Source organism: Diplotaxodon limnothrissa, linkage group LG8, assembly GCF_057381915.1.
Source record: "Diplotaxodon limnothrissa isolate DT_005_m linkage group LG8, D_limnothrissa_male_GT1.1, whole genome shotgun sequence".
NCBI lineage: Eukaryota > Metazoa > Chordata > Actinopteri > Cichliformes > Cichlidae > Diplotaxodon > Diplotaxodon limnothrissa.
Genome location: NC_140603.1, coordinates 24,482,742 through 24,502,085, shown reverse-complemented (window position 1 = coordinate 24,502,085; position 19,344 = coordinate 24,482,742). Strand labels below are relative to the sequence as shown.

General features: G+C 38.4%; 1 protein-coding gene across 1 annotated transcript in view; it reads left to right on the top strand.

Annotated features, from left to right (window-relative positions):
- The window catches only part of ttyh2 (tweety family member 2), an 83,937-nt gene extending 65,833 nt beyond the window's left edge, over positions 1-18,104 (top strand). Inside the window, exons 6-14 of the mRNA XM_085360961.1 lie at positions 5,313-5,385; positions 9,685-9,754; positions 9,905-9,960; positions 13,255-13,347; positions 13,438-13,530; positions 13,917-14,059; positions 14,280-14,465; positions 14,563-14,641; positions 16,883-18,104. Of these exons, the coding sequence (XP_085217087.1) occupies positions 5,313-5,385; positions 9,685-9,754; positions 9,905-9,960; positions 13,255-13,347; positions 13,438-13,530; positions 13,917-14,059; positions 14,280-14,465; positions 14,563-14,641; positions 16,883-16,963 (874 nt within the window). The 3' untranslated portion in view covers positions 16,964-18,104. The remainder of the gene's footprint in view (positions 1-5,312; positions 5,386-9,684; positions 9,755-9,904; positions 9,961-13,254; positions 13,348-13,437; positions 13,531-13,916; positions 14,060-14,279; positions 14,466-14,562; positions 14,642-16,882) is intronic.
- Positions 18,105-19,344: the final 1,240 nt, after the last annotated feature.

Below are 19,344 nucleotides of genomic sequence, written 5' to 3'. Positions count from 1 at the left end.
CCGCACGCAATGTTGATGGTGAACAGATCAAAACACTGACAGAATCCATGGATGGCAGGCTTTTGAGTGTCCTTGCAAAGAAAGGTGGCTATATTGGTCGCTGATTTGTTTTTGTTTTGTTTTTGAATGTCAGAAATGTATATTTGTGAATGTGGAGATGTTATATTGGTGTCACTGGTAAAAATAAATAATTGAAATGAGTATATATTTGTTTTTTGTTAAGTTGCCTAATAATTATGCACAGTAATAGTCACCTGCACACACAGATATCCCCCTAAAATAACTAAAACTAAAAACAAACTAAAAACTACTTCCAAAAACATTCAGCTTTGATATTAATGAGTTTTTTGGGTTCATTGAGAACATGGTTGTTGTTCAATAATAACATTATTCCTCAAAAATACAACTTGCCTAATAATTCTGCACTCCCTGTATAGACTAGCTATAACAGAAGTTTACAGCAAAATATTTTTTAGTAGAGAAGAAAATCCCCTTCCCACTCTGATTTAATTCAGTCACTTGACCTCATCCTTGAATGCATTTACTAGCATCATCTGACCTGCTCATTGAACTCTGTAACTTTTGCACTTGACTCAACTTTAAACCCTATTTTCCTTGTATCCCATTGATTCCCATTCGTCTCACAGAGCACAAAACTGAATAATTTATTTTAATTTCACTTTAGTTTTAGGAATAAAGCTCTAGTTTGCAACAACAGTCATCACAGGGCACTTTACAAAGAAGAGTAATTACCTTTTCTCTATGTAGTGTTGAGAAGACATCAAACAATAAACACTCATCAACTGATGGGCTCAGTTACCGTAGATCAGAAACATGTAGCTACAGAGCCAAAACGAGGAAAGACTGGAAAAACAAAGACAGAGAAATGCACGGTGAATGAAAGAGAAAACTCCTTTCAACACAGAGCAGTTTGCAGTTCATGTGCCCCGCTTCCCATTTACATTGGGTCTCAGTATGAAAAATTCTACATACCACTACACACGCTTAAGTCATCTGAACATTTTTCACAGGACTCTATCCAGTGCTGTGAAAAACCAACTGGAACCCATGATTTTTTTCCACAATTTCTTTTGCTGTATAACTTTGTCATAAACCAACATCATCATCGCATTCTTGTGGAGCAATGTGGCCCACTCTTCTTTACAAATTTGCTTCAGTTCACTGATTTGCAGGTATTCATCTGTGCACTGGTCTCTTTAGATCCCACCACAATATTTCAATCAGGTTGACTTTGGCATACAGAGAGGTTGACTTGATGTCTCCAGACTACCCAGGTTCTGTGACTGTGAAACGAGCCTAATTAGCATAGCATAGCATCTTTATTTATAATGCACTTTACATCCGACAATGTTAGCCAAAGTGCTACAAATATAAAACAAAGAGAAAACAGTTTACATATAGAATATCTTAAAATTAAAAATAATATAATTAATAAGAAACATATTAAGAAACATCAACAAGTCCTGCTGTGCTGAAAGCCAAGGTGAATAGATATGTTTTAAGACGTGATTTAAAAACAGATAAGGAAGGCGCCTGTCTAACATGTAAAGGCAACTCATTCCACAATTTTGGTGCTGCCACAGCAAACGCCCGATCCCCTCTGAGTTTACGATTAGTCCTGGGCACGCTTAGGAGGAACTGGTCTGTCAACCTGAGGGACCGGGAAGGTATGCATGGATGAAGAAGCTCAGAGAGGTACAGAGTGGCAGCATTGGACAAACATTTAAAAACCAAATAAAAGTAGCTTAAAATGGATCCTAAAATGCACGGGCAGCCAATGAAGTGAATATAAAACTGGGGTGATATGCTTGCATCTACGAGTGCCAGTCAAAAGACGTGCAGCAGCATTCTGAACTAGCTGCAGTTGAAAAACAGAAGATTGACTCACCCCATAATAAAGAGAATTACAGTAATCCAGCCGAACGGCTACAAAGGCATGGATTACTGTTTCAAATTGCTAATTATCATCCTTCTACCACCGCGCTTGACAGTTAATATGAGGTGTTTATACTGACATGCTGTGTTTTTTGGTTTCGTTTTTTTTTGCCAAACATGGTCCCATATGTCTAAAGAACGTTGTTCCAGAGATCTTGTGGTTTGTTCAGATGCAACTTTGCAAAATTAAGCTGTACTGCCTTTTTCTTTTTTGTTACAGATGTTTGCTTTTCTCCCGTTAACTCTTCCAAACAAGCCATGCTTGTTTAGTATTTTTCTAACTCTACTGTCATGAACTTTAACATTAACCAGCTAACTGTGGCCTGTAGAGTTTGAGATGTAGCTTAACTGTTTTTATATTTTTTTGTGCAGTTTCTCTGAGCATTGCAAAGTCTGGCTTTAGGGTGAATTTGCTGGGAAGATTGGCAACTGACTTGTTTTCCAGTTGTGAATAATCTTTCTCACTGTAGTATGATAGGCTTCCCTGTGGACAGCAACGGTTGCTTCTCTCAGGCTATTCCTTTCGCCTTTCGTCTTTGGCATTGTGATAACACAGACCTGAATGTTCCAGACCAGCAAATTGACCCAAGACAAAAAAAAAAAGAAGAAAGAGCTATTCACTCATTGGAAATAACGGTTGGAGCATTTGACCATTGCTGTACAAGCTGCCAACTTTTCTTACATTTACAACTTGTCAAACCTTTGTCCACATATCCAAAGCTAAATTCTTTTACACCGAAGAAAATAAAATATACGCCAAGACACAGCTGCAGTGTGTAGGTTATCATTCAACTTATGGTTGTCTTAAGAGCTTGAGAAAACAAGTGAACTGAAGAAGCATCTTAGGTGAACAATGAAAACATAAAGAAGTCCAGTTTTCTTCATTGTTCAAACTCTTATGACCCTAAATTAACATCCATCCAATTCAGTACCCATCCCAGCAGCCATGGGGTGAGAGCCGGTGTACACTCTGGACAGGCTGCCGGTCTATTGCAGGGCTAACAAGCCTAAATTAGCCTAAATTGCCAAAATCATTTTCTATGTTAATGTATGTATAATAGTTAATCCACCAGTATGCACAAGCTCTTTATCAAAACAGCATTTTTAATGCTAAAATATAATTATAGTTGTTATGAAAGAATTTTCTAATTTGTTGTTATAACTATAGATATAGATATCAATATAGATATAGATAGCTAACGGTAGCGTTTCCATCTATGCTGACAATGTATTCCTGTTACTGTCAAACAAATTATTGGTGCATCACCAAGATGGTGGCTAGTGAAAATGAAAAGTGTACAGAATTTTACACTCAGGGTTTTGTCTGTTTTAAGCATACCACCAAGTTACTTGGAGTGTACCGGGTGTAGCTGTTCTTTTTAGTGTGGCTACTCTAGGCAAACAAAAGAGGAAATATGTGATTTGAGATGCAGCATTAGTATTTCATGGGAAAAATACAGGAAGAGCACAGTCTTCTAAGGCCAGTGTCCTAGCTATCAATTTTAGAGAAAGTGAGAATTTTCACCAAAATACAAAAGGTTCATTCTTTTCTGCTGCTATATCTCTGCAGCAGGTTTGATGAAATTTGGCCATGTAGCTTTTGTGTAATTTTGCTGACAGAAAGAGAGACAATTGGCACAGCAAATGTAACCCTGTGAGGCTCTTGTCTGCAAGGAGGAATTACAAAAGTGTCAGAAAAGGAATCAGAATTTTCTTCTTATCCCTTTATAGTTGTTGTAGTTACCACCAAGAACCAGATGTGATACTGGTGTAAAGTGTTCTATACAGTACCCCTTATATAGCCATATGCAGATATAATCACATATTAATGCAAGTTATCGCAGTGAACGAGTAAGACGGTGAAGAACGTTTGCATTAGTTCTGCTTGTCGAGTCTAAAATAAGATAAGGAATCTGTGAAGCCTCACTCTCTTTCCTATCTCGCAAATTGTCTGGGCCCAGTGAGAGGTCTGTATCAGACAGAAGGAAGGAGACAGACTTTAAGTATGAGGATCTGATTTGAAGGCAGAGGGCGTTGAAAATACACTGTAGAGAGGGCAAAGGGAATATATAGAGAAGTAGAGATAAAGAGAAAAGGACAGAAGTAGCGGATTGTAAGTTCAATATTGGGAGCTCAGTATCAATTCAGTGCATTGAGAAATGGATTAGCCTGGGATCTGTGGGGTGCTGAAAGATGAACAGGCTGGCGATGAGCCTGGACATGCATAGAAAAAAAATCCGATTTAAACTGTGGTGACATGAATCAGGAGCTTATTGGATTTTCTGGAAATTCTTTTCACTTAACCAGAGCTGATCTATGATTGTCTTTAATAGGTATTGATCTCCTATTTTAGTACATCAACACTTTCCTGCATGCCAAAATGGACAGCCAGGGCCTGCAATCTCTCAGCCTCTGTGTAAATCATTTGATGTCATCATCTTATCATCTAATAAGTTGACATCATCAGGGTATGGATTCACTGTAAAACAAACACATGGGTGCAGGAACATCCATCCACTGAGTTCGCTATAATCAGATGTCGGCAAACAGAGCGGATGAGCACTGTTGAAGATTAGCTGTTCTTCTGCAGCTGTATGTTGAAGCAGCAGAATCAACTCCATGGAAGTAAACATGACTGCTGTGACTTTTTCTGGTGATGACAGCCCAGTGACATCAGCATTTCTTCCTCTTGGGTCGCGAGCCATTTCTTATGAGTAGCAGAAGCTGTTATGACACGGACTCTACAATAGCTCTTTTTGTTTCTCCATTTTGATTGTTATTTTGTTATATACAGTAGTTATAAGACATGCTTAAAACATGCAACTATTCCAAAGGGGTCGCTTTATTACTAGTTTGGAAAAGCAGTTGCTTGCAAAGATAATGACTCAACTCTACTTTGAAGCGTCTCTTAGCATTCATGGCATTCATCTTTGTGATTTTTCTATCAGTGCAAAGACACAGATTAAATGGAGTGATTAGACTTAATATTAGTGGCTCAAAAACACAGCTTCAAAAGAATGTTGATGTAGGAACCATATCAAATTGAAGGTGCTGATATACCACTGATATAATAAGTGCAGATTCGTATGACAAACCCAGAGTACTTCTTGGTTTTCTAGCAGTGTGATTACAATAGTGTTTACCTGTAATCACTGCAAGTAATTGGAATGAACCTAATGCAAACCGGGTCAAGTATTTAAATCACTGACTCATTCACTTGGATAAATACCAAGCTTTAATGAGCCATTGTGTCCTGGTTCACTGAGCCTTCAGTTAATCTTAGTTTAATTTAGCAAATAAACAGATCACTGCACTGAGTTTCAACCTGACCCTGTTGTTTCTTTGTATTTCTGCAGGATGATGGTGTTTGGAGTGCTGACGCTAGTCCTGAGCTGGACTTCACTGGGAGCTGACCTGGCAACCGCTGTGGTAAGCTCCCTCGCTTTCTTACCCCTGAGTGACTGACTTACTTTGATATAAAATACCCTAAACTGGTCACCTCTCTTATGATACTTGATAGTTTGCAGAAACTATCTATCTATTTAAGGTATTAGCTGCTAATTAGTGGTTCTAAGCTTAAAAGCCAAGTATTTAAGCTTTATCAGGATGTTAAGGTTACAAAAATATTTATGAAATCAGTCTAAGTGACAGAGATCCCTCACAGATGCACAGAGTCATCTAAACAGGTTCTAAAACTGCCCAATCTCAAATTCTTCTGATCACAGCTATCCGTCTACCACGTCATGAGCTTTTGATCTCTGCTGTCAAAACACACGGCACTAAAAATAGACTGACAAAAGAACAAAATTGCAAACCCACACCTTCTCAGCAGCATTATACAGAGCTCAATAACCCGATTCCAATTCAAGGATTATGACAACACGAATCCAATTGCCGTATTCACACTGAGTAGGTGATTAATTTCAGTGTTTTTCCTCTCTCATCGTCCCAAGGCTTAAAAAAGCCGCGCAAGTGTTTGATCGATGTGGAGGTGAGAACTCACCGTGAAAATAGAGAGAAACATGAGACACGATGAATATCAGGTGGCTGAGCACTGGTGTTTGACTCAGCTGCCTCGGGCGTCTGTGCTATTTTTCTCAGTTTTGTTGCTGGATGTTGCTTTTTTTTTTTTACTCAGGGCAGCAGAGGATTGTTTACACGTTTGAATTAAATTTGGAGATAATGAGCGTCAAGTAATCAGGAGTAAGTAACAGCGAGAAGTTTGATCTGTTGCACAGTGGTGTCTGGGTTTATCTTCCTTTTTATCTGCATGTTCAAGTCTTCTTTGCGAGGCTTCACTCGGTGTGGTCTTCATTTCCTGACACAATGACACTAATGGTTTCCTTTTATAGCAATGCTACGGCACACATGTATGACTAAAACACCAAAACCCCCATCTGCATCCACCGGTCAAGACATTGCAAATGCAGACAAATACAGAATTTCTCAGTAGATGATTCATCCTGTCCATTTAGTCTCCTGCACCATGACACATGCTGCGTTCAGGTCCATCTATGGTGTGTAAGGCTTATCTCAACGGAAAGACAGTACTTTCCCTTTAAGGAACTTGAAAGCATCCAGTAAATTACATGGTAATCTAACTAAAAGGTCTTCTTGTTCTACATCTCCCCTTGATAAATGAATAATATAACTTTTCATAAATTGCTTCAGAAGAGTCACGGGTACATCTTGTCCTCTCAGACGTAATGATTTTGTGTGTGTTACAAAATCATTACGTCTCACTTTTATGTAACGTGTCTGCTGGGTGTCACTGAGGCTGAGGCTGAATGAGTGATTTGTACACCCTTAAAAAATAAAGAACCTGTCTTTAGCGGTACAACAGCTTGTTCTTATTCTTATTCTTGTGGGCCGAACCTTGTAGAGCCCAGTCTTGAAACTCTGGTGACAATTTTGTACTTTATTAAAACAGCACATACACAGATCTGTTAAAAGAGTGTAAGAGTAGCTCTATTAGAAAACCATCAATATATTTTATTATTCATTCATACACTTGGAAATGATTTTGGTCAGGTTTGAACCCCGAAACATTTTGCTAGTAGATAACAGCACTAACTACTGAACCACTGTGCTGACAGTACACTGTATACAAGACAGATACAAAGTGAAACTTTTCTCGGGGGGGTGGGGGTCCAGAGTTAAAAAGATTTATACATAAATTCAATAAAAAAAATTGGCATTTTATGTGAATTAACAAAAACTCAGTGAGCTACAGTAACGTTTTCTGTAATTTTAGACATTAATTTGTCATAATTTAGGGGCCATGCTGACAGATTTCTTTAAACTTTCTAGAACAGCATTACTGATCAGGTTTTTCTGATATTTAAATATCTCAGACAGTGGAGGTCCACTCATTTATTCCACTTAACATCAAACTGTAAAATGAGTTTGACATGAAATTAGTAGGATTGATAATATTTCTTTATGTTTCTGTAATGGTTAATTAACTGCTATACGCAAGATCTTTAAAAATGATATTTTTAATACCAGTATATAATTATAGTTAACCCTGAATTTTCTGATGTACTGTTTTGCAAAAAAATGTTTAAAAATCAGAAAACATGTTTTTTTTATTAGAATGCCAAATTAGTTATTTACTTGCAGTCCTTGACAGAAAAATTACTTTTAGCTGTTTAATTTTATGCTCAATTCATTGCAGAGTTTTTTTTCTGAGAAGTCCATGTGCTCAAATTTGGGTGTAAATATGTGAAATCAGTTTGCTATTAATTAATACCAAAATAAATAACAAAATAACTAATAATGAAAAATATTATTTTGACAAATTTCTGAAATGTTTTCCTTTTTTTATGACAGGTAGTCTAATAAATTCATTAAGGATCCAGTGTATAACCCTAGATGATACATTTGTGTAGATAGTCGGGATAGAAATTGGCTTTTACTGTACCTCTGTTTCTGAGAATTTATAGATAAAGTCCACCTGGGCCTTTTCTTTGCTTGGGAGTAAACATCATAAAGGCTTCGTAAAAGCAATTACATGAAGAATCTGCACTGGCTCCTCAGACATCATTTATATGTGTAAATAGGAGCTTGTGCTTATGTCGATGCAGGTGTTACTTCTTAAAGGAGATGTTTATGTGAAAGGCCCAGATTTCATGTGTGTGTGTTCCTTTATATAAATGTGAGGGTTATATGCAAACTGCTTGCATAAATGTTAGGCAGACAGTTGGTGCTTGTGAGTCAGTGTGGACTTCACAGTTTTCAGTTTCTAATAACAGACTTGTAGACATCATCGTATGAAGGCATTTCATCTTTAATAAATGTTGATTCATTCTTTATGCTTTAATCAGGTGTCTTCTTTAAACAAATTCTTTTAGAATTTATATCAAATAGAGAAAAGCGGCAAAAGCAGTTAGAATGTGTTTATTTGTTTGCATTTTTTGATCTTTTCAGCCCTAATTCCAAAAAACAAAATTTAACATAGAGAAAGATGTGAAAGTACTCATTAATTGAAAGATCTCTTTTGAATTTACTATTCGATTGAATTTATGCAAAAACCTCATTTATAATAAAATCACTGACAGCATTTTCAGGCACTACAGACTGAACACAGGACAGGCCAACATTCCTGTTTAGATGTAATTGTTCTACACAATTTTTCAGCTCAGCGAGCCAGCTAGCACCTATGGAGAATTTGTGCGTATGTGCAGGAACGCCACACACATGGTGACCTCTTTAACCTCCACGTACCACTGCCATCTGAAAATGTCTGAAAATCTTCGACCTCCTCCACCCCGACTGAGAGCTGAACTTGTGAAAATCGATTTGCCACTGCAGTCGCGCAGCTGTGTCCCACTTTAAATAAGAATGCATTTCATTGCCCTGCTCTAATGACGCGAAAACACCCACCACAACCACAGGAACTAACAACTGTTTAGTACATAGAATCTGGATTTATCTGAGTTTCTGATCAGCTTCATGTGTGACTGCATTTACAGGTGTGACTGACAGACCTGCAAGATAATCTTCACATCCTGTCTGTGTGCAGACTGCACTTAAATTAATGGCTGAATCCTTAGTAAATAAATGCATAATGAATACACCCCATTGGCAGAACTCCTAATTACCAACAGTGGGTAGTCAGAACTTTGCATTTTCTGAGATTCACTGTCGTCCCTTCAGGAATTCTAACAGACTTGCTCCTGAATTGCAGAGCTCGTCTCTAACAAACTAGCTCAGGTTTGCTGGGAAACACAGTTTGCTTTATCTCTTCTGTGTGGGGCTCATTAGCGTACCCCCCAGAGAAGGTTAAGCTACACGCAGTGTTTGTCCTGAGCCCCGGGGACATTTAGCATTCAGACGGCACAGTTCAGCGGAGACTGCCACTTGTCTTTTGTTATTTTTGCCAAGGCAGGTTTCTTGTTAGCACTTTGCATTGAATTGAAAAGCATTCCTGTTAAGATGTGTTAAAGGGGTACAAAAACAGCCGTATTCCCTCTACTGTGTCAAAAGGCGCTAAAAATGATAGCAATCACTATTCATGTTTCTGGAAAAATGTTTTAGTACAAAATATGTATAAATAATTGTCAAGCTGATTACTTTCATTTGACACACCACATCATTCCTTCTTTGAAATGTGAGTCATGAATTTTTTTGTGAGTCATGAAATGTGAACCATTCAATCTTTTTTTCTGATATGTCCTTGTTTTCCACTCTCTTTCCACTCCTCTCACATCTCCTGTTTTATTTTAGGGCACGAGTGATTTCTGCATTTCCCCTGACAAATACATCATGAGTAAAACAAAGGATGTCATCAGTGCTGGTAAGTGTGGTGTGAATAATAATGATCGTTTAATGGATTCATTATGTGACATTAAATTTGTGGCCATGGCGATAATTGATATTTAGCAAGGCGAGGACAATGATGATGAAAAAACATTTTCTGCCTGCTTTTGTGTTTGTGTTTTCTCAGATATTGTTCATTACTATCTGTACTGCAACCAGACTCTCTCCAACCCCTTCCAGCAGGTAGGAAACGGGATGTGTTGCAGAGCTCCTCGCAAAAATTGCAGGTCATAAAATGTCCACACATCTAAGCCAAAAGAGTTTTGATTAACACAAAGAAATGTTCTGTAGACATTTGAAATTAAATCTTTATCCATAAATGAGGATTTATGATGTGCAGGTAAAACTGGACACTTGCTGGGTATTTTACAGATACAATTTAACGTTGTTAAATGTTGTTATTTTGGTGGCTATGCACTTGCCATCAACATTATTAGGTACACATGTTCAGCTGCTAGTTAACAGAAATGTAAGAGTCACAGGGTGACAACTCACTGCTTTTAGGCATGAAGACATGCTCAAAATGGGCTGGTGAAATTCAAACCAAGCATCAGAATGGGACAAAAAAGGCGATTTAAGTGACTTTGAACTGTGTTGTGGTTGGTTGTTGGTGCCAGATGGGCTGCTCTGATTGTTTCAAAGACTGCCGATCTTCTGGGATTTCCCCAGACAGTCATCTCAGGGGTTTGCAGAGAATGGCCCAAAAAGGAAAAAATATCATGTGAGCAGCAGCTCTCTGGGTGAAAATGGCTTGTTGATGCCAGAGGTCAGAGTAGAATGGCCAGACTGTTTCAAGCTTATAGGACAGGAACATAGCAGAAGGTATGCAGAAGAGCGTCTCTGAGTGTACAACATATTGAAGCAGATGGGCTACAGCAGCAGAAGACCACACAGGCTGTCTCTCTTGTCAGCTGATAACAAGAGTACAGTTCACACAGGTTCACCAAAACTGGAGTATAGAAGATTATAATGTTGCTTAGTCTGATGAGTCTCTATTTTTGCTGTGACATTTGAATGGCGAGAACAGAATTTGACAAAAGCGACATGAAAGCATCTGTCCTGCCTTATATCATTACATAAGTTCCTACTGGTGGTGTAGCAGTGTGGATACTGTTTCCAGCAAGATAACACATCGTGTCGCAGAGCTCAAAAAATCTCAAACTGAGATTGAACATCACCAGACACCATACCTCAATCCAGTAGAGCACCTTGGTGGAACAGGAGATTTGCATCATGGATGTGCACTCAACAAATGTGCAGCAACTGTGTGACGCTATCATGTTAGTATGGAGCAAAACCTCTGAGCAGTTTCCTGCACCTTACTGAATGTGTGCCATGAAGAATTAAAGAAGTTCGAAGACTAGTAAGGTGTACCTAATAAAGTGTCCCGTGAGTGTATGTTTATTTTGAATTTAACAAATCTGTTCAAACTACCCACTGCATCAACATTCAAATAGACGCTTTGTCCTGATTTTTTTTTTAAACTTTTTTAAAGGTATTAATGAGGAAATATCAAACAGATTCATGATTAAGCCTAATATTAGTTTAATTATGGCAGGATTAATATTATATTCTTTTTTATAATCAGCCCTTAAAAGACTCCAAATTTCTCCTCAAAACTCCATCTTAGAAGTTTAAAGAAGAAACTGTTACTTATTCTTTTTTTTATTTATTAAAAAGAAACTTATCTGAATTTTTTTTTTTTATCTCAGAAATGTGAATTGTGTAAACAGCATTTAAAAGACCATTTAAATACGAGCAAGGTCATTCCTGACTCATTTAAACAGACTTAAGACAGCTGTTGTTGTGGCGATACTAATCGATATTAATAGCTACAAAAAACAAATGTCGCTCCGTTTTAACAGCAAAATGCCTTCATGTCTTTTGAACTGTAATTTGCGATGCTCAGTCTTTGCTCATTTCTTTGCCTCTCAGGCTTCATCTTTGTCAGGCTTTCCCTTCGTCCAGCCCTGTCTGTCTGAGTTACATCCTAACTTCTAGCAGAGGAGTTATAAAACCACCAAGGATCAAAGACTGTCGCCATTATTTTTCTCTCTTTCTGTTCTTGCTTCCTTGATGCATGACAAAGCATACCTTAGTGTTACAAAACTGCCGAGACAAAGGCTATGAAATTGCACGTTAGATGAAACAACCTGGAGAATCTCTTCTCCTCCCACTCTTCTGAGGATCTGTGGAGTTACTCTTCAGGGAAGCAGTTTGTGGGTCACTTCACTGACTTCCCAGCTGACATCAGTCAGCAGTTAAGTCAATTTCTGTAAGTTCTGGTTCACCAGACCTCAGATCTTATTATCTGGCTCTTGTAGACATGCCCCGAGGAGCACACCACAAGAGCACAGCGGCAGAGGGCAGACAAGCGTCACCTTGCCTGGTAAACAAAGTCAGCGCTCTTTTCACTGTCACACAGATAGCCAACAGGTGCAAAGTTCACAAGCAAGCGGGTCTACCTTCCTGCCCCAGCGTAACACTGCCTTTGGCATCACTCCTGTGCCAACTCTTTATCTATTTTTATCATCTCTTCTCTTTTTTTTTTTACTGTCCTCCTCCATGCACTGTCTTTGTCCTATTTTTTCACTTTATTTGGCTTAGAACAAACTCACTCAAGCTAAAGTTGGGGGAAAAAAATCAATTGAAGCCAGTCGACTGTGTAGCAGAGAGCTACTGGGCCATGGACGATCGTGTAGATCGAGAAAAAATGTCAGATCAGAGGAAAGCAATTACATTTATGTATAGTTGAGGTAATTGACCACATCTTGTTTCAATTTAACACTGTGCCCCAGGCGTGGGGGTTTCCAGGCTCGTCTTGTTAGGCTGGATGACTGTGAAGATACAGATTTACTTTGAAGATATGGCAGATTAATTGATATATGATCATACTTGAATGTTAATTTTAAAAAAAAGGCAGGAACGATTGTGTTTCAGGTAGAACAGACTATCCCATTACTCTGGGCTGAATTTGGATGCTTATTTTGCCCCCTGCTGGTGGGAACATAGATCTGTTGTTGAGATGGGATATTGTGTCTCAAGTAACCAAAATCAAAGCATGTTAAAATGAAGTGAAGAATCTGACGTTTTGACATATAAAAATTTTATTTGTATTTATATTATCATAAGAAAAAGTTGGGTTTTTAATAAAGTTGTAAAATCTGAAATCGCTGTATAAAACAGGGGGAAACACAAACTGTGATAACACCCAATACCTCCAATGAAAATTAGATTTAGCTTAGGCCAGTCTTTTTGACCATTAACCTGGATTTTCCATTTCAATAAATCCAAACCAGATCAGTGACATAAAATCAAAGCCAATTATTATGGCATTAATGTTTTTACCTATAGTTTTTGAGGCTTTTTTTAAATTACTGTACATATTACAGTACCTCTATTACTCAGCCCAAGGCTTGCTGCATTCATATGTGTTATTTGCTTGCTGTTCATTTGCTTCTGTACTTTTGTTTGCAGCCTCTGGCCATCTTCCAGAGGTCTCTGACCACCATGCAGATCCAGATCCAGGGTCTGTTGCAGTTTGCTGTACCACTGTTTCCTACGGCTGAGGTATGGCACACAGAAACACTTTTATGCTGTAGTTTGAGAAAAAAAATAAGGGCTGAAGTGTTTTTCAATGATACGCTGACCTCTCCACAGAGAGATCTCCTGGGTATACAACATTTGCTCAACTCCTCGGAGGCCAGTCTGCACCAGCTGACCGCCCTGCTGGACTGCAGGGGGCTCAACAAGGTTTGTTCACTGCATCCTAATTGGCATTAGAGAAGCACAACTAGGTCAACTTGAGAGTAAGTGGCCATTCAGGATTTCAGAGTAAAACTGAAAGTGGAACTGAGAGCAGAGAAGATAAAAGTAATTTTAAAAACCTCTTTTGTTGTTTGCAAGTTTGTTTGCACAGTGCGGTTCATGACTGCAATGCGGTTTACGTGAATGATGTTGAAGTCCCACCGAATGTGCAAGACATAAATGAAGAAAATGATGACGCACACCGGTGCACTAAGTGCTTTTTCATCTTTGGCTCATTTTGTTCCGCTGTGTAGTCAAACATGGCAGCGAGAGTACAGATAATGAGCAAACAGTTTGGCCACATATCTGTGTTCTGCATTTGACCTCTTTAGGACTACCTGGATGCAATGGTGGGGGTGTGCTATGATGGAGTGGAGGGTGTACTGTACCTCTGCCTGTTCTCCATTCTGGCAGCCTGTGCCTTCACTGTCATGCTGTGTGCCATTCCCAGGGCATGGAGACAAATTGCCTGCAGGTCAGTACATTTTCAGGCTTGTCTGCCTGCTTGAGCGCCCTCATTTTCTCATTCTGCACCATTCTCTATGTACATCCCGGTGTACCGTCTAAGCCAGCACATACCAAAGAATACTGTAATTTGAAGTTTTGTTTCCATCAGGCGTCATTCACACCGTACCCAAGAAATGCAATATCGTAAACCTTTCCTCTGATGCTCCTTTCCTAATTTTTCACTGAAGGGAACAAGATTACGATGACATGGATGAGGAGGACCCGTTCAACCCACGGGCAAGGAGATTAGGGTCTCAGAACCCTGACCACACCAACATGCACAGCTTCTGCAGCTACAGCAGCAGCATGGGCAGCCAGACCAGCCTGCACCCGCCCGCCCCGGCTGTCTCCAATGCCCCAATGTCTGAGTACATGTGAGTCAAAAAAAAACCAACTTGGGGGGGGGGGGGCGGAAAGTGACATCAGAAATTTGAGCCATATCCGAGTCACTTGTCTCATTTTTTTCTGCAGGAACCACACAGCTCTTTTCGGGGGAAATCCACGGTATGAGAATGTGCCTCTGATAGGACGAGGCTCTCCACCCCCATCGGTGCGTTGGGTCCCAGAGGCCAAGTCCTTCCTATGATGTCATTTCTTTCTCAGTTAAACTCAGGAAGTGGTTTTCTTAGAAATAACAGCTTATTATTTCTTTCATTTTTTTTAACTTGGTGACTCAGCTAACCTCCTTTGTTACATTTTACATTCACGTCACTTACATTTTAGTTCCGATTAAATCCACTCTTTTTAAAGGTTCTTTATAGTATTTAACCAGATACTCATGTGTTTTACACTGTGGCTTTTATTTTCTGCTGTGAACAACATACAGGAGGCTGGCTTACAGTGCCAAAGCAAGGAGAGGAGAAGTAATTTAGTTAATATTTAATATGAACAGAACATCATTTAGCCTCTCTCAGGCCTCTCTCTCGGGATAAGGTGACACAGGCCGTAACCCATAAACTCTTTCACTGTCAACACACAAGTTTTTCTTCCTCACTGAATTAACTCAGCACCCTGCTGGGCCTCTAGTCTCCTGTTATATCACAGAGATAAAAATAGAAACATTTTAAATGAAGTTTTCATTCAGCACACGCTCCTAATAGCATGCTGTACACCATTTTACAGATCTCTAATCTGGATTTTGCTTACAGTTATAGGAAAGAAATAAGTTTTTATCCTTTTTCCTGCTCAGATGTTTTATTAAAGATTGCTTATATGTTTAGAATCTAAATTGAACCAAATTTATACATGTGTTACTGCAGTTTTAATGTATGTAATTCTTTTTAAGTTAGCCATCATTATCATTAACCTTCAACCTTTAATTCCAGCTAAAGTACCAACTAAACATGTGATATGCTCTGTCTTTTGACTCTTTAATACAACCAAATAATATGCATGTTAATTTCTTCCTCATGGCTATAACTGTACAGAATCATGCAGTCATCTTCGGCTAACAGCTTCTTTTATATATTTTTTGTTTGTTTGTTTGTTTGTCATGTGTATGTTTGTTTGTATCTTTCATTTCTATATTCCCTCTTTTTTTAATCAACTTTTGGAGATATACTCTCAGCAGTATAGAAATCGAGTAAGTCTTTTCTTCTCTCTCTGTCAGGAATAAAGTCCCTCACTTGTCCCTCTGTTCCATCTCCTATCATTTCTCCTTCACCTCACATTATCTCGTCTCCTGTGCAGTTCTCCTGTTTAGCATGACTTTTAATCTGCAACCTATTGTCCCCGTCGCAGATAGGTTCACTTAGCAAGGGTATTTCAGCCCCTGGTGTTCACAGGGTGGTACGGTAGTTGCGTCTCTGGGTACTTTCACAGTCAGCTCCTATGTGCATGCAGTCTTTCTCCGGTCATTTCGTTTTACACCTAGCACTGACACAAAAGTGTTAGCAGTAGGGATTCTGTGCACTGCAATAAAATGGATTTTACCTGGAAAGTGTTTCATACTTTATGCTATGTGTGTATTTAATGAATAAAGGATTGGCCTTTTAAAACAAACTATAGGTGATATCTAAAATATTTTACCCTGCCATGGTCTGTTATGATTTAAATGAATACTCCACTGAAACTTTGTCTTAGAAACTAATATTCAACCACTGTAGGAATGAAATCTGGCATTTAAAAGTTTGCATACTCTCCAACACAGAATTTTTGTTGATATACTAGCCAGTAGTCTTTATATACGCATACGTTCGCCAGCCATACGCTCACCTATTCCACTGCTAACACAAATACCTAGTCATCCAATCACATGGCAGCAACCCAAGATATTTAGGCATGTAAAAATAGTCAAGATGACCTGCTGAAGTTCAAACTGAGCATCCATCAGAATGGGGAAGAAAGGTGATTTAATTGACTTTAAATGTGATTTGAAAAAATTATGAACCCTCCTATTAAAGCAAAAATTACAGCCGGTCTGAAAGCAAAAGGTGCTCCAACCCAGAACTAGATAGGTGTAACTAATAAACTGTCTAGCGTGTAGCTATACTATAAACATGTACTATATATTCATTCTTCTGTAGTTTCACTTCACCTGTTTTTTTAACCTGATCATCCATGCTTTCCCTGCTTTAAGTCCCACTAGGGGAGTCGAGAGCCTCAAACATTTCTCATGTCAGTGCCACAGTAGAGTGAATTTGATAGATATTCAGTGGACTGTTCCTTTAAGCCCATTTTCCCTACTTTCTTCCATTACAAATGAGTTTTACATGTTTACATCACCACAATCTAATACAACAGACTTGTAATATTCTCTATATATGTCTCTGTGTTGGTGTTTTGTCTATAGTACTCTCCCACTATGAGGGCCACCTACCTGTCCATGACCGAAGAACAGAGGAGACACTTTGGAAATGACTTCCAAGCATAGACTTCCCTGTTTGCCCAAGGAGAGAAGCAGCATCGCATACCATCTACAAGACAGCAACATGCAGCTGATAGAAGACTCACAGAGGAAACTGTGTGGCTTCACATCAGTCAGGACTCCAGCGTGTGGAGTCTAATGATAATGGAACAATATCTGTAATCTTCTCTCTGTTCTTTTAGCTCATTCATGACATTTCTATCCTTTCTTGGAGAACGTGCTAGACGTTTCCAAGAAGTGCTGTCAAACTTAACAAGCTCTTAATCTGTTTTGTCCTTTGATACCCTCACACGCTCTTTTAAACATATAAAAAAACCACACAAAAAAAGTTGTTTCCCAATAATGTAAAAAAGAAAGTTTAAATTCAGTTGAGATCTCTCTCTCTGCCTTTGAAATGGAGATGTGTACTAATTTTGACATCTTATATTTGAGTCTCCAAAGATAAAAGATGTGAACGCGATAGCTCATGCATCGTTATTTTCTATGTAGTGTGCTCCATGCGTGATATTCGTGAAGCACAGAGCCAGCACTGGCAGCACACAGCAGGAGTTTGTGGAGCAGTATAATTTATTTGCAGTCTCACACACACACACAAACACGCCTGCTAGTGAAGCTTTAGGAGTCTACAGAGACGAGACTACCTTGAGACCATGGCTTCTGTAAATAAGTTGTAAAATAACAGATTGTTGTCTTATTCTGTTTTATGTTTAAACTGTGCGCCATTTTTATATACTTTTTCTAGTTCTGTCCAGCAATACATAGGACCACTATTTTTTTGTATTTTCTAATGGGCCATTAATTCATACTCCCTGTATATCTAATCCAACTAATCCAATAAAGTCGTCATTCCTATTGTGATTCGGGAAGCTGTGCTGCTCTCTGATTAATGAATCCAGGTAATTACTTTCACCATAGCAAACAATCCAAACAATACATGTTTGTACCGACTAACGATGACTTTCTGTGTGGATTGGATATATGCCGTGTCATTAATACGTTTTGTGTGTTTGTTTCAGCATGTTGCACTGTACAGGCACAGAGAGTGGTGCTTAATTTTGTTTGTGTGTGTGTGTGTGTGTGTGTGTGCGTGTGTGTGTATGTGTACGCAAACTTCAGGGTCTAATCGTAAATTGAATAAACCAGCTTTGAGTACAACGCGATGAGTCTTAATTTTGTTTTTGAGTGTTCGTGCCTGAGATCATTAAGATCTCCCTGTGCATTTAACTGAAACATATCCACATGCAATTAGTGTATCATGAACTAGTGATTCCTAGAGTATTTTTAAAGACTGCTGAAAATATGTACAATTCTTCCCAAGTAAAGGATGAAGAGGCAGGGACCAGGGTTCATTTGTACTCAGTGATGAAATTATTCGATTTTGGTTTTTTGAGGTCAGATGTGAAGGTTTCTATGAGCACATGGCTATCCCATTTTTAGTGAGCTCTATATATTTAGTTTTACATATTTGTCACAAATCTAAATGTTTCATATCATCAACATTATGAATTTATTTATGAAATCCTGTTAGATTTACACCAGTTTGTGGCTGTTGCCGGGGTTCGCTTGAGCCCCAAAGCCTTAAAAAGGTCTTTGTAACCCTGTGACTTTATTTCTCATCTTTTCTTGAGTTTCTTTAGATCACGGCCTGATTCGTTGCTTTTTAAGATCTTTTAGCCTACTTCATTCTGTCAAACAGGTCCTTTTTTATTTTATTTTACTGTTGTTTAGCAGGTCTGGCAGTAATCAGGGCTGAGTGTAGCTCATGAAATTGAAATCAGCTTTAGAAAAAGTGTGATAAAACACACTTAATTTGTCATTTAACAAATCTGATTCTTGTTGGCAAAGGTGGCTCAACCAGTTATAAGGGTCAGGGCGAAATCACTTTTTCTCACAGGTAGGTTTAGATAGCATTTTTCTGTTAATGAATCAAATAATCATTTAAAAATACATTTTGTATTTACTCATGTTGTCTTTATCCAATATTAAAATTAGTTTTATGATTTGAAACATAAGGGACAGGATACTTTTTCACAGCACTGCAAGACTGAAGATATTTTTACCCAATAACCTAGAATTCAGATTTAGGAGGAAATATCACACAAATATCAGAGAGGATAAAATGACGATGGAAATGACGAAACAATGACATTTTATATCCCAAAGATCAGGTCTAGAGAAGTCCTAACTGCTTGGTGGAACTATACAATGGGATCTAAAGGGTAATTCTAGTTTAAAATATCCCTGTTACCTTCTTTTGGTTTGGTTTATTTGTTTGTTTTTAAAGACTATAGGTTACTTAGGTTGTTTAGAAAAGTAAAAATTATGAAAGTAAAAACAACTTACTTTAGTAGGTATTTTATGTTCCCCTTTCTGCTCATTTTCCGGCT